The sequence below is a fragment of the Arvicola amphibius genome, chromosome 13 (assembly GCF_903992535.2).
Source record: "Arvicola amphibius chromosome 13, mArvAmp1.2, whole genome shotgun sequence".
Lineage (NCBI taxonomy): Eukaryota > Metazoa > Chordata > Mammalia > Rodentia > Cricetidae > Arvicola > Arvicola amphibius.
This window is the reverse complement of record NC_052059.1, coordinates 29,391,492-29,407,966: the sequence shown is the minus strand read 5'-3', so window position 1 is coordinate 29,407,966 and position 16,475 is coordinate 29,391,492. Positions and strand designations below refer to the sequence as shown.

Genomic DNA, 16,475 nt, shown 5'->3' with positions numbered 1-16,475 from the left:
GATGGAGTGAACAAACTGAATTGTTAAGTGCTTGTACAAACAGATGGCAAGCATAGAAAGTTTTTTAAAAGACAGGACCTAGAGCTAAAAGAGAGATTTTGGTATTTTTAATCATGCAGTTTTTCTTGAACTAAAGACGTACCTTTAAACCCAGTTGTAGACTAGAAAGTTTTGCTTTTTTTGTTTTTTCTTTCAGAATAGAGAGCTAATCATCCTACGGCCATCAAATCTAGTTGTACCTTCTTTCTATGTGTTTATCTAGCCTCTATCTTTAACCCAAGCACTGAGTTACTCTCATGATAACCTGCTTTTTTTAAATGTTTTTTTTACTATCATAGATATCAGTGACGCTGACTAAAATAGTTTAAGAAGGAAGAAAAATTTCTAAACATAGCAAACTTAAAATCTTCTTCCCCAAATATATTTTCATATCTTGCTGATGGCAAATCAACTGTCTTCATATTTGATTTATTTTAGTAACAAAATTTTTCTTGGTTTATGCTGCAAGAAGCCTTACCCTGTGCTGTTAGTTCAGCATCCATGTGTTTCTGCATTCTGATAGTGTGTGAAGATTGCTTGTGTAGCATTCCCAGATTAGTCAGTAGAGGTCACTCCGCTTTGTTCTCTGAAATGCTTGTCATGTGTGTCACAAGTAGTCCCTCTTCCCGACATTTTTATTCCTAGAAAACACATAATGTTAGCAAAAAGTCTCCCAGTTTAAAAGCTGGAGAGATGACGCAGCAGTTGAGTACCTGCTGCTTTTCCAAAGCACCTGAATTCAGTTCCCAGCACTCATATCTGCTTGCAATTCCAGTTCCAGGGATCTGGCCCATGCAGGCACACCTCCCCCCCCACACACACACCTACCTTTTTAAATTGAGTAAATTGTTAAAATGAGATATTTGAATATGTTTAAAAGGTTGGAATTCTTGGGGAAAGTTTTTCTTAAATATAGTTGGCAAGTATTTGAAGTCTTGGGTGTTTCTTTTTTTTCATAATTAATAGATGGTTGGCCTATATGTAGAAGCTTACCTAGAAAATAATTCATTTTACTTTATATGTCAAATCCAGTGAATTTGCTTTGATGAGTTTTCTTATATTTGCTTTTTTGTCTTGCCATTTTGAATCTCGATTTATGGTCTGTGACTTAGAATTTTTAAACGTGTCCTTTATTCTTGCTGACCTAAGCAATTTTCTTCCAGTGAGTGTTGGAAACATAGAGATATACTAAATTGGCGTTTAATATCTGGAGAGCAATGAGGGTAGTCTTTTTGTAGTGCTAGAAATAGGTCAACCAAATGTCATTAGTGCCCATCTTTGGGAATGTGTTGACCCTAGAAATATACAAGGGCCTGAATCTTGACAGTGATTTATGTCAAAACAAACAAAAGAAAAAAGCAAATAAGTTCATCAAAGATAAATCACTATATTTGGTAATACTCTAGTTATTTTTGTGAAACAACAGAAGAAGGTATATGTATCTTTATTTAACATAAAATAAATGTGATTTGCATCGTCACCTTAGTTTCCTAATGTGCTAACCAGGAAGACTTTATGACCGATGAATAGAACTCAGAAGAAGCCATGAATTAAGGTAACAAGGTTTGAAGATAGGAGATGTTCAAATACTAACCTTCTACCTATATAATTTAGGAATTTTCAAATAAGCAACAGTCTACTCTGTCTTCATCCTAATAATCATGTGCTTCTGCCTTTTAGAACCAAAGTCACAACCACAGCACCTTCATCAAGGACAGCACAGAGTGTCAAATACTGAACAAAATGGGATAAAAGATAGCAATCAATCAAGACATCTTCCTCGAAACGATACCAGGCAGCCGAGAAATGAGAAACCTCCTCGTTTTCAAAGAGACACCCCCAATTTGAAGTCAGCCTTAGAAAGCAGTGTATTATCTAGAAACCGAGGCTCTGAAAGACCAGGTGGTTCTTCTGGTCCTGAAGTGTGGGCAGAAGAGAGGATCAAGTGCGATCGGCCATATTCTAGATATGACAGAACTAAAGACGCTTCATATCCGTTAAGTTCTCCGCACAATGATGGCGCTTTTAGAAAAAGAGATAACTCTATGCAAAACAGATCAGGAAGAGGTACATTGTATACAGAGGCAAAAGAAAACCCACTTCCTCAAGAATTCATAGACTATAATAATCAAAAACGTGGGAAAAGAGAAAACCAAACGGGTAATCCTGATCATTTTTATGACAGGAAATCACGGACAATGAATAATGAAGCTTTTAGTGGTCTAAAAATTGAAAAACATTTTAGTGTAAATACTGATTACCAAAATCCTGTTCGAAGTAATAGTTTTGTTGCTGTTCCAAATGGAGAGACAGAAATGCCACTGAAAGGAAGACGCGTAGGACCAATTAAGCCCGCAGGACCTGTCACAACTGTGTCCTATGATGATAAAGTATTTTATAATAGTGGGCCTAAAAGAAGATCTGGGCCAATTAAGCCTGAGAAGGTGATAGAATCATCTATTCCTGTGGAGTATGCAAAGATGTGGAAACCTGGAGATGAGTGTTTTGCACTTTATTGGGAAGACAACAAGGTATGACTGTTTCAGACACAGTGCTCTGTAACATACTATGTAATGTTCTTATGGTACTCTGTAGAAATTGTCATCTATATGTCTTATTCTGCAGTCATACCTGTTTGGGGCCTTTAAAGAGATTTACGGCTATGTAATTCATAAAAGAAAAATATTTAACATTTATGTGGGTACTTGGAATTTGCTTTATTGTACATATGAGAACCATATTCAAAATGATTAAACTTAGTCCAGCTCTATTTCACTTCTCACTTGCTAAATGATAGATGTTAGTTTCTTGCAAATTTTACTGAAGGGAGAGGATCATTTCAGTGGTACAAAGTTATTGCAAATTTTTATTTAAAAATATATACTGTAGCCGGGCAGTGGTGGCACACGCCTTTAATTCCAGCACTCGGGAGGCAGAGACAGGCGGATCTCTGAGTTCGAGGCTAGCCTGGTCTACAAGAGCTAGTTCCAGGTCAGGCTCTAGAAACTACAGGGAAACCCTGTCTCGAAAAACCAAATATATATATACTGTAAAAAAGAGGAAAGCAGATAAGCTAGGTTTTTTGTTTTGTTTTTACCTTGCAACAAATAAATGTAGTTATTAGTTGGCTAAAAGGGAAAGGAAGAATTGGGCGGAAAAGAAGACAGGAAAAAGTCGAGTGGTAAGAATCTGGTGAGAGCTGGGAGACCAGGTGAGCACAGAAAGGGAAGAGAACCCAGAATGTTACTTGTTTTTTAACTTTGTTAGTTCATTGATAATTTTGTGTCATATTAATTATATTTGCTACCTTTACCAGCTCCTTTCAGGTCCACTCCTCGTTCCCTACCCATCCAACTTTATGTTTTGTTTTCAAAATTTATTATTTAAATTTTATTATACTCACCAAGTCCAATTTGTGCTGCCCACATAGTCGCAGATGTGGGGACTCTGACTGTAGCATGGTCTACTTCCCGGGGTCCAGCTGTCAGCTGCCAGCGTTCCTCTGTGAGGAGGGGACTTGAGCACTCCTCCCTTTCCCTTCTGTGATGTAGTCTGACTTCAGCCTGCTCGGGCCTTGTGCTTGCTGTCACAAGCACTGTGAGTGGGACATGTCCCTGCTAGGCCCAGAAAACATTTTTTTCATGTAGTCATCCACTGCCTTGGCTCTAACACTATTTCTGCCCCCTCTCCCACTGTGGTCCATGAGCCATGGGGGAAGGGGCTGTGATACAGATGCCCCGTTTAGAACTAAACATTCCATTATCTTTCTCTGCACTGTGACTAGTTGTGGGTGTCTTTGTTAGTTACCCTCTGCTGCAAATAGAAGCTTCTCTGATGTGAGTTGATAGATGGGTGTAACAACCAGTCTATCAGGAGATGGTTTGATACCGTGGCCATTAAGCTGAATGACAGTAGTAGTGGGTTCTAACTCAGGGACTATGACCTCTCCAGCCACAGGTTCTTGGCCCTGATCGTGGTACCAGCTATGGGCTTCAACTTGTGAGGTTCACCTTAAGTCCAATTAGAAAGTGGCTGCTTATGCTCATTATGTTCATGCCCCTGTTGTACCATTGGACATGTCCTGTCAAAGCAGTCATCATTACTGTTGACAGGATTCATGTCTGTATAACACTGATGCTTCCTTTTCTCCTCTAGTAGTGTGCCTAGTACCTTTCAGAATTCTGAAAGCTGGCCAGTAAGAATGAAGCTCTCAGGTTAGCACTAGCTTGCTCTCTATCTCCATGTACTGTGCCTTCAGTATGTACTCTTCACATGGAGCATATCATTGGCATTGGCAATACCTTGTGTTGTGTGGAGTCTATGGGAACTCTGGTTAACAACTCCAAAAGAGGTAACCCTCTTTGTTAGCTTGTAAACACCTTCTCAGGCATTGTCACCCTGTAATAGGCTAACTCTATTTAATCTCTCTCTCTCTCTCTCTCTCTCTCTCCCTCCCTCCCTCCCTCCCTCCCTTCCCTGTGTGTGTGTGTTGAAGCTTCTACAGAATAGTAGTAGGTTTACATATGACTGTTTTTAAAGATCTTTATTGTTATTTATCCCTTGTTCCCTCCTTGACCCTGTCCTCCCGTTCCCACCCAATTTAACTCTTCCTGTTCAATTATTTTTCTATCTATCTTTCCTTCTAACTTCCTCCCTCCCCTTACTAATTTCCTAGCCTTTTTGGCATTCCAAATGAAGCATGCATACATGCAGATATAAAGCTCATATTCATAAATGAGAGAAACATATTTGTCTTTTTCAGTCTGGGTTACCGTCATTTCCTGTATATTTCATAATTTTGTTTTTCTGAACATCTGAGCAATATTCCATTGTGTAAATATAACACATTTTCCTTATCCATTCATCAGTTGATGAACATCTAGGCTGTTTTCTCTTCCTGGCTGTTGTGAATAGAGAGCATCACTGAAAATGGATGAGCAGGTATCACTAGAGTAGGGTACAGAGTCATCTTTGTGTATTTTCAAAAGTGATATAGCTGGATCGCGTTCAAGATCTATTTTCAGTTTTTTAGGACCTGCTACCTATTTCCACAGTGACTGTATCAGGTTGTTTCTTGGCCATTTTCATTTCATTTTTTTGAGAACTCTGTTTAGTTCCATCTCCATTTTACAATGGAATTTTAATCTTTAAACAACTGTGCCAATAGCTCATGCTTGGAGTGGGATAGTATGCCTAACTTATTTTTTCCTTCCTGGGATTTGGTGTGGTCTAAGCTCACATAAGTTTTATACAAGCTGTCACAACTGCTGTGAGTTCATACACTGCCCTGCTGGGTCCAGTAGATAATCTTTGCCTGTTATCATCCACTACCGTACTTTTTCTACTCCTTGCAGCTTGGGAAGCCAGGTACAGTATTTGTGTTTCCTTTAGGGCTAAGCATTCTGCAGTCTAGAACTCTCTGAACCTTGGCCAGTGGTGGGTCACTGTGTCAATCACCATCTACTACAAAAAGATTTTTGGATTAATCTATGAAGTATAACAATTAAGAAATTGTTTTAATATTGCGTCCATTTAGCAGCATGGTATTGCTTTTGGTTGGATGGCCATTTTCATACTATTAATCCTACAAATCCATGAGCACGAGAGTTTTTTCCTACTTCTGGTATCTTCTTTAATTTCTGTTTTCAATAACTTAGGTTTTCACTATCTAAGTCTTTCACTTTGTTGGCTAGATTTATTACAATATATTCTATTTGAGAAAAATTTAGTCATTTTATGTGTGTGAGTCTGCATATATGTATGTGTACCATGTGTGTGCCTGGTGCCCATGGAGGTCAGTCACAAGAGGGGTGTCCATATTCCCCTGGAACTAGAGTTACAGATGGTTGTGAATATGTTCCTGGCTGGTGCCAGTGGAGGTCAAAAGAAGGGGTCAGATCCCCTAAATTGGAGTTATAAATGCTTGTGAGCTACTGTATGTGTGCTGGGAACCAGTCCCAGTTTTCCATCAAGAACAGCACGTGCTTTAGTCACTGAGTCATCTTCCAGGCTCAGGACATTGCATTTCATATTCTGAGGCCATAATGAATGGTATTGGTTTCTAGATTCCCTTCTCTGTGTGTTTGTCATTTGCATATAGGAAAGCTACTGAGTTTTGTTTACCTGTTTTATAGTCTGCCACTTTGCTGAACATAGTTATCAGCCTCAAGTAATGACAGCAGCACTCATCAGCTAACTCTTGGCAAGTCTAAAACCATCTCTTTCAGGAGCAAGGATATCTCCTTGGTACTCTTGTTCATTGCCACAGACATAGAAGCCTCAGATAAATGGAGCAACAGAGAACAGATCTGCCTGTTTGCTCATAATTGAAATTGGCAGATGAGTTCCTTCAGCAAATTTTGAGTACTAAATTATTTTTCCCTCCGTACTTGAATATTGAAATAGCAGTAACCTCCAAATTGTTTTCTTTGCCTGTAATCTAGATCTCTCAAGTTTGTCATTAATACTGGTCTTAGATCACATGAATGTGCTACTTAAAATCTCTTGCCTATACATGAACTCTCTTACCTATACAAACTGTTCATAGATCCTTCATTATCTAAACTTTACTACTTACTGATCCTAATTTTTTATTTGTTGAGCAGTCATGTCATATCATAATTAGTTTAAAACTTCTATTAGTTGCCTGTGTTTATCTTCATGGCCCCATAACTTCCCCTAGAATATCCTTTCTTTAGCTAAACATTCTTCATCTTTAAATGAATTCCATCCTCTCAGGAAGCTCATCCTGAATTCTCAGGTCTTTTAAGTTGCACATCATTACATCTGTAGTTTACTACTTTTTACATTATAGATAAATTTTCTTTGTTTTTTAACATGGATTACCTTTATTATTAAGCTATGGGGTACTTTTTTTAAAAAAAAGAAATTAAATATATAGCTAAATTTGGCCCTGGGATTCTTAAGTAAGGCTTCTTAGAAGTCTCCTCTGTGTCAAGGCTGTATTTTAGAGTTGAAGATAAAAACCAGAGAAATGGAATACTGAACTCTTTTGGTTACTGCACGGAATCACAAGAGCTAAAGATTAAGCTGTAAGTTCTTAAGAAGGCATTACCTTCTTACTTGTTTTCCTGGGTTACAGTATGATTGTTGAACTTACTGTGAACTGACATAATTTGAGAAGCTTAAAACTGAAACACACACTCAAAACAACTCAGAACACAATAGTGAGTCTAACAACAATAGAGGAAGGAAGAGAGGAGTATTTGCCAAAGTCCTGAGATAAGGCCATTCCAGCATGTTGCTCTACGCTAAGTGGCACCCAGATGTGAAAAGGAAACCTCAGGGATTAATCTAATACTTATATGAGATGCACTAGTTATTAATAAAATATATCAACTCATTCCTGGCCCATACTTGGAGTTACCTAACCTTTAGAAGGATGTGGAGAATATGATTTTTTTTAAAACCTTTTCTCATTTTATTGAAATATTAAGATATATTAAGATATACTGGCAGAGTAGACATTGCCTCTGTAGACAACACTGACTTTTTTTTTCCCTCCTCAGTTTTACCGAGCAGAAGTTGAAGCCCTCCATTCTTCTGGCATGACTGCGGTTGTTAAGTTCACTGACTACGGCAACTATGAAGAGGTGCTGCTAAGCAATATCAAGCCCATTCAAACAGAGGCGTGGGTACGTGATCCAAATTCTGTACAAAGGCTACTCTGAAGAAAATAAATAGCCCTAAACGAAAAGGTGTAGTCATACAAAAATTGCAAGTGAGAAATGCTAAAGTTCCTTTCAAAGTGGCTGTTCCAACTAAAGAGTCACTTTATCTTAACTGAGAATGAATGCACTACAATTCCTTACATGTATAATGTGCTGTTATATCATGCTTTGGAAATAGCTACCCTTGTTTGGGTTTGCCAAATATTTTTATGTGTAAAATTGGGTTTTATGAATATTTTAGTTTTCAGATTACTTTAAATTCAGCTAAGTTATATCCAAAATTTGTCAAATTTCAATCTCAATGGGAAACATCATTTTGTTTATTGTTTGAGGTACCTATACAATTAGGAAAAGCACTTTAAATTATGTGTGGTTTTGTACATTGTTTACCACATGCATGTCTTTACACATGTATATGTGCAGAATAACTGAATATCTCAGCTTAGTAATTACTTGATTAGTTTTGTTGCCAGTTGTTTGACAAAGCTGTATAATAACTGAGATCGTGTAAGTTAGGATTTCTCTGGCCAGATAGAGCCCATGTTTTATGGGACTTGCTAACTTTATACAGGCTGATTCGTCCACATGTAAGTACAAATACCCATAGAGAAGTGTCCTCCAGTGTTCATTTTCATTAATTTGTTGCATTTTCCCTAACGTGTCAAAATAAACAGAAAATGAGATCATGCTGCCAGCAGCCCTCATCTCTGGAGCCCCACATTGTCCTTTTCCATGAGCTGCTTTTAGATTTGGTGTTTTACGGATTTTCTGTCTTGTCTTTATTGGTGTCCTCATCCTCCAGTATAAAATAAAGCAAGAACACAGAACCCAATTGCAGTTTTCAGACTTAGAGACATGAATATTTGTTGCCTTTTTATTCAAGAGAAACTATTATTTTCCAAGGCACTTCGCCATTCTACTTTACAGTATGATATGACTGGTGGTTCCTAGGTTAACTAAGAGGGCACATCCTTTATCCTCATTTTCTAAAGTTTTCCTCTGAAAGACCAAGGTACCATCATTTTCTAATTTATATTTTTCCTTTCTTGGTAAAACTTGGATTTATGTGTTTTTACTCTTCTTGATCTCATGTGATTCCTATTTTAATCCTCCCTTTAATAGTTTTTAATCTAATCTTAATTGGTGAAGTGATTGTTTACTGAATCTACATTTCTAGAATTTGAATCATGGCTTGCTACTTTTACATACTCCCAGTTGTTTCTAGACATAGCATTCACTGTCCAAGTGGAAATCATCTTTTTAATGTGTAAATTATACTTACTTTGTCTGAGGCTTACATGATACAAGCTGGGGTCTCCCATAGCTCAGGCTCTACTCAGTCATGGAGCCAGGGATGATTGAACCCTTCTGCCTCTACCTTTCAATTGCTGGGGTTAGAGGTGTGTACACTTATGCCACCTTCAAAGCAGAATTTTTATTTAATTTTGTTTTTTTACTTTTAGAAATCTTAGGGATTAATTTTACTCTTTTTTTTTTTTTCCCTAAAAGAAGCATTTAGTTTTCTTCTGTCTGTTTCTCTTCTAGGGCAGTCACACCTGATGACATTTGTTCCTCCTCCCTGAAACTCCCCCATTAGAGGTGTTTGGTTCTGAACTGCTACAGGCAATACTTTGACTGTTCTGCCTTAATAGTCCTCATGGCACTTACCTTGACTTTTATTTGTGTAAGCATAACTGGATGATGGTTTTTATCAGATATCTTAGCTGGTTCAGTGATTATGTTCTGAACCACAATACACTGTTGAATACTCATTTATGATTTATTTTTACTTATTTTAAGCTTGAATAAGATGCCTAAACTATTTTTGCAGAAGCAGGATAAAATCACCGCATTTTCTGGAGATTTTGCCGTTCTTTCCTCCTATGTGAAGATTTTTGCATAAATTAGTGTAACTGGATCATGGGCTTCGTTGCCAGGGGAAAGATCAGCCATTCTTCTGTCTACAAGAGTAGTTATTTGAGAGAAACATCTCTTTGAAATACAGGTGCCACCAGCTTAATAATTCTTTTTTATCTCCATTTAAACAATATCTATGTGTGCATAGATCGTACATAAGCAGCCACTGCAGCAATACAATCTATGCAGATGTCAGTGCATGTGATGTAGAGTCAAGGTAGAGTTAGTTCTCTGAGCTTCCGAGAGTATTTTTGTTGCAATCCACGAGCACCCTTCTGTACGTTGGGACTGTATCAAGGTTAAGTTAATCAAAGCTTCACAAAATTATAAGCAAAATGTCCACTGCACCAATAAGAAGGCAATCCCACTTGACTGACTCACTGCAGAATTAAAGGTCTACAAGGTGCAGAGAATTTAAGGGGCCTTAACACAGTTATTCATTGACATTGTGGATTATCAAACTTTCAGTTTTTAAATTCTTGCACTGCATATGCGTGTTTGTATTTTTATGTGAAATAGTATGTTTATTTGCTTAAGGTTCATGTTTGTTACTGGCAAAAAAAATGTTGGAAATCTCTTAAGTTTTCCAAAAATACAAATGATCATTTAGCGAAGATGTTTTAAGTGCAGAACAACCAAAAACAGCTTGAGTATAAACCAAAAAAGCCTTTATAAAAAACAGTTGCTTGTACTGCTTTTCAAAGATGTAAGGATAAATCATAAGTACAAAGCATGAAATATTAAGAGACATAAAGACTAAGTTATAGTCGGTTGTATGGAAAATTAAAATAAAAGTTAATGCTTTAAATCTAAGTGTTAATGTTTTTTTCAAGAGGTTTATGGGTTATTTCTTTTACATATGTTGGTAGAATGAATGTCTGTTTTTCTTCCAATCTGGATATGCCCACCTTTTCATTTCTAGGACACATTCAGAGATGATATTTTAGATATTCAAAATATATGTTTTGATTTTCACTAAATACATTATTCTTTGAAAATGCTTTATTTAACATCTTGGTGTGTTAACCTTGAACTTTTGTTTTTATTACAACTAGAGTTCACCTGGCTCTTTTTACTACTCTAGGATTGGTTGTTGTTTTGTTTTTTCTTTTCTATTTTTTTTATTAAAAATTAATTTTTAATACAGTATATTCTGATTGCAGTTTTTCCTTCCCCAGCTCCTTCCACATCTTTCCTACTTCTCTTCCCACCAAATCCACACCTTTTCTTTCTCTCCCTCAGTAGAAAAGCAAACAGGCATTTAAAAATAATATTAAAATAAATTAAGATAAAGTAAGTCTTAATACCTAACTTGTAATGAACTTTCTAATAATCATGTATAATGTGACATTTTCAGTTAGCTTTGAACCATATAAATGCTCTAATTTTTCCTTCTGATCTTTCTTTTCTTTGGGACTCTATAATGTTCCCTAAACAACAAAAAACATCCTAAAATAAAATAAATAGTAAATAAGTTTTTTTATTTTGTGTTTGTATATTATATGCCAGTGTGCACATGTGGGTGTTATTGAAACACAGAGCTATCCTTGTTTTAGCAAAGTAGTTGATGCATTATGGAAATATACATGGGAAAAAACCCATACTATTTCTTAATCCTCTCTATTGTATGAGAAAATGTTAGCAAGGAAATCTGCTAATGGTAATCCCTGCAGCCCTTCCTAATTGGTTTCTTTGAACTCCAAAACCAACATGAGGAAACCAGTATAAAGATGCCCCAGGCATCTTGGAAACCCTGTACTATAATTGACTGTGTTGCACAGATTCTCCTTTTGTCTTTCTGGAGTTTCTAAAAACTCCTTTACACTCAGTGCATTGCTGTCTCTGAGTTTTCAAGGGCTTTTAAGACTTAGGTCCTGTCAGATTTTTATGTCCCAAGAGATGTTTTGGAGCATGCTGGTATTTAAGTATGTGCTTCTTCTATCAGGAAGTGATTCCTGTTTAGCTGTTATTCTAACCGGAGAATCACATTGTATAGAGAAAGGTTAGTTCTACCTTAGCTTGACTATAATTCTGAAAAGTCTGGAAAATGACAGATAGATTTTTTTTTAAAGTAATCATCCTATATTAAATGGCTTTTTTTTTTTTGTTTTGTTTTTTTGTTTTGTTTTTGGTGGGGTCATTTATTACTCAACAAATATTCCTTGAATACTTCCCAGGTTTCAGGCAGTATTTCTGTAAGTAGCACATATAAGCCCACAAAAATCCCCCCACCCCGATACAAAAGTAACTTATCTGTTATGTGAATATATCTTCAGTATAAGTCTTGTTCTTACCTCTAGAACTCTTAAAGCAAGGCACCAGAAGAGATGATTCTTTATTCCACTTTAGTTTGAAGACAGTTGTTGTTGAAAAAAACATGACAATGAACTTAATGTATTAAGTTATTTTTCTGCAGCTGAGGGGGCTGAGCCTGTGGGGTAAAATGTGTGCTGTCCAGGCATGAGGACCTTAACTAGAACTTGGTTCCCCAACACCCATGTAAAAAGCCAGGAATGGAATTTCACATCCCTTATCCCAGGACTGAATTGAAGACAGGAGAAACCTAGGTTCACTGGCCTGCCACTATAGCCAGTGAAGTTCAGTAAGACCATTGCTAAAATTAAATTGTAAAATTATAGCAAATAGTAGCATTTATGTTCACCCTCCCTGTATGTATGCACATGTAGGTATACACACATGCTTGCACACACACACACACACACACACACAAAGTACTAGTGGAAAATAAAAATACATTTTTCTATTTATTTCATTATGACATCTTTGGTTTGGTTTTGGTTTTTTAATGTAGGGTATTGCTATACTGTCCAGGCTGATCTTGAACTCCTAGGCTTAAATAATCTTCAGTAGGTAGAAGTGTAGGCCTGTTGTACCTTGACTGGCTTTGTTTCTGATTTAAATCATAAAATTTAGCCTGGCCAGGTGGCATATGCAGAAATCACAGCACTCAGGAGGCTGAGAGAGAAAGGTCACAAATTCAAGAGCACTATTTTGTACTCTGTGCTGCTTCCTTAGCTACATAATTAGACTCTGTTTGAAGTTTTAGTTTTGAAATAACTTTGCACAAGTTTGTTTTTCTTCTAATGATAGCATCCTGGAAAGCACATTTAAAAACTACCCTTTCAAATTCAAGTAACATTCGTAAAAAGTCATAAATTATTATTCCTCTAACAATACTTTTTTAAAGAAAGCATTGAGGACCAATGAAAATCCTACTGAGTTAGGACAGATAGAACAATGAGTTAACAAAGAGTCCTTACATGTGTAGGAACAAGGTCACTTTAACAATTTAACTAGGCTATATGTAATTTGAACAGGTACCAAAGATCATCATAGACATTAAAATGAAAGCAATTTTTATAGAAATTAACTTGAAAAGAGAATTATGTAACAGTGAGACTTTGCCAGTTAGTATTTAGTTCAAATGCCTGTTTGAACTTAGACTTGTCATTCTTGCTGATAAATTCTTAAATAGGTTAGTTCCTTCATTATTGCTAAGAACAGAATTTGTTTTGGCCACTGACTAAAGTAACCTTTTTTTTTTCTTTTTTTCCCTCACTGTATTTTGGGAAACATTTTCTTTTGTGGTATAAAGTCAGAAGCGAACTATGTCTAGTTTGAACATAAAACATCCTTTTAAATTATGGACTCTGAGCTCCATCTGTGTTGTTTCTTTTTAATGTTATTTAAAGATTTTATGATGCTATGATTGAACCGTTATCTGTGCATGCTTTTAAGTATATTATTCCACAGTTGAACTATATACTGTTTTTAAACTCCTTCTATTACATTGATAGGATTGATTTTTTTTTCTTCTTTAGCTATTACTCTATATCTTGGGTTTCCTGCAGGAGTTTGTGGGTTGTTCTTGAGCCCTTTACTGGAAATGTAGAAGCTGCTCACATGAGGGAAGGGTGTGATTCACTCATAAGTATACTCTATACTCACAAATACAGCACCCTAAAACTGTTCGTAATCCTTGAAACTCAGATTCAGCCATGACAGATAAACTAAATGGAATATTATGAAAACCTTGAGATTTAGCTTTGACCCAGGTATAATATCCTATAGGGGTGTTTTATGCCATCATTGAAATTATGCTATTTTCAAGATCTAAAAAGAAGGTTATATCAAAATTTTGATATAATATATTGTGATCTCTTCAAACCACATTTAAAGATCTTTCCAAAGAGTATTATATTAATCTGAAATGCCTTTTATTGAGCAGTGCAAATTAGATTGTATTATTACTTTATGTTTCTTTTTTCTGAAGGCGAGATACCTCCCACAGTGAAGTAACATGGAGGAAGTATTGGCAGCATGATGTCTTTCTTTCAAACAACTTATTTTAATTTTAAACAAATTTTAGATTTGTTTCTAACTTTAATTAGAGTTTATAAAGCAATTTACGCCTGAAATTAAATATTAACATGTTTCAGGTAGCATAAAATTGCGTTTTTTTGAATATCCAAATAATTCTAGAAGGAGTCATTCATTACATTAATCTTTTATCACTTATGTCTCTCCTTTACTAATGCCAAACTAAAGTATGGGTTTATGAATATATTCTGTTGGTTAATTAAGGAGTTAATTTGCTGCATTTAATTTTAACATCTTCCTTCAAAGCAGTTTTATGGGTCTCTTGGATGAAGGCCACAGGTGAAGGGACTGGAATTGTCAGTGTGCTTGCCTTCCTTTTTGACACTGACTCAGCAGGGGAAGAGTTTGTGTGTAAATACTGTCTGTTATCTTTAAAGCCATGATTTCACTGGTCTCAGTTCCACCAGTCTTTTGCAAATATATGCAGAGTATATTTGCTGATAAGCTCATGCCTAGGAAATCTAGTAAATAAATGATTTTAATGATATTTTTGTTATATTTATTTCCATGTTCCTAAAGATTTCAACTCTGTATTGGGAACGTAACTTAAAAATATTAAAGGACAATTAATTTTAAAGATTCTGTTACATGGGAAGAGATGATTTTCTTGAATTAAAGGAAATAGAATTCTACTTTTGTTTCTGGTGATTGGGGGGTCATTTCACCTACATCTGTAATAGCAAACAATATTTTTGTTCATTTTACTGTGGGTGTACTTTTTCAGTTGGAATTCCCTCAGAGCAGCTTTCTGTCCTTAGTGATGTTGATGAACCCTGACAATATTAAGTAGTGCTCATATGGTACATATTTATGTACTTTATGTGACTGTGCTGTAGTTAGTTATCAGTAGTCCATTTCTTTTAAAGTTGTATGAGTCATCTATGTTTTCTTATTTAATGTTATGTATATTTTTAGCTACCTTTGTTTTCATTCTGTTTCCTAAAGATTACATCTTTCATTTTTATCTTAATTTTTTTTAATCCTGTTGTAGACTGATCCCTGGTATCTTAATTTCCCATACTGTAGTGGACCATTGATGCTTATTAAGAATCATATACAGTAGGTTCTCTAGCAAACAGTGGAGTTGTTCTATTTTCTTGCGATAATAAACACTTTGGTGCTGCAAAGTTTCTAGTTGCATTAAACTTGGAGACTACTGGCAAGAGTTTACCTATATTTTGGCCTGAAATCACTCCCTTAGTGGCCTGTCATTGGCTGAGAACTGCAATCAGAAGGGAAAGGAAATACTGCAACAGTGAGAAATATTTAATTGCCTTCAGCCTCTTGTGATCTACTGAGTCTGAACACAATGGGGAGGTTCTAGTCAGGCAGCTTAGAGCAGTCTGAGAAAGCAGAAGTCACTGTTTTGTGTTTCCTTAGGCCTGATCAGACTAGTTTTCACAACTGTATTCTGGGAACATTCATACTTAAACAAATTTGGAAAATGTGGGTTAATTTAATTAAGCTTATTTTTTGATTACAGAACTTTCTTGATTTGATTTCAAATTAATAAGCACTTGTCTGCCAAGAGGAAGAATATACAGAGCTTCACAGACTTATGTGCTCATGAACTCCTTAATTTCCCTTTGCTGAGAACCTGTACAGAAAGTATAAAGGAGATAGTTGGCAGATGTCATAACTGTTTCCCTAGCTTACTTTTAAATTTCCCATCTATAAGATGGGAAAGATTCATCTTCAAAGTATAAGGTGATTTTTCAGATGTTTAATAATCTGTCTAAATATATAAAACCAGTTTCTTCCTACTTCCCAAGATTTTGTCTCCTGCAAATAAAAGACAGAATATATTTCTAAAACTATATGACCCTTTTTACGTCCTTATGTTTTTAGGAATTGGATTTTATTGCATAAAACTGAAGATTTTATTTTACCTATAATTATTCAGAACTCAATGATCTTTTCATTTTATTTTATCTAATTCTGCAAATTTTTATATATTAACTTTAAGCATTTGCTACTTGGGAAGATTTCCATCGTAACATTCCTAAGAAGGCTTTTTCTGAAAACTTTACCTAGTAGTCCACAGTTTTATTTATATTCACAATAAGGTATTTTCATATTTGTTTTTCTCCAGTAATCTAGCTTAAGTCTGAAGCTATTTTGTTAAGATAGCCCCGGTTGCGAAATAAAAAAGTGCCCTAAGCACTTCTACATGGGCGCTTGTACATGGAGGGGAGGAATCACAAGAGATCAGAGCAATATCCTGAGCCTTCATAGAGTATGATTTTGACTCATTAGAAGTTGAAAGAAACCCTTGTTCTCCGCTTCTCAGTTTTCCCAGTACCTTTCCTTAAATCAGATGAATGAAATCTTTAGAGTCTAATTTCAACATCTATTTGTAAGATCTTTTGAAGGTGGAATGGTATTCTTATTTTTAAAATTATCTCTTTTCAGATACTTAGGAGTGGG

At 35.8% G+C, this 16,475-nt stretch overlaps 1 protein-coding gene across 3 annotated transcripts in view; it reads left to right on the top strand.

Moving 5' to 3' along the window:
• Positions 1-16,475, top strand: part of Tdrd3 (tudor domain containing 3) — a 155,051-nt gene that overhangs the window by 113,573 nt on the left and 25,003 nt on the right. For 2 of the 3 annotated variants that reach the window (XM_038309981.1, XM_038309980.1), the window contains exons 11-12: positions 1,720-2,570; positions 7,569-7,694. In XM_038309981.1, the coding sequence (XP_038165909.1) occupies positions 1,720-2,570; positions 7,569-7,694 (977 nt within the window). Of the gene's footprint in view, positions 1-1,719; positions 2,571-7,568; positions 7,695-9,275; positions 10,461-16,475 lie in introns of those variants that run through there. The other variant, XM_038309982.1, reaches the window with a different exon arrangement.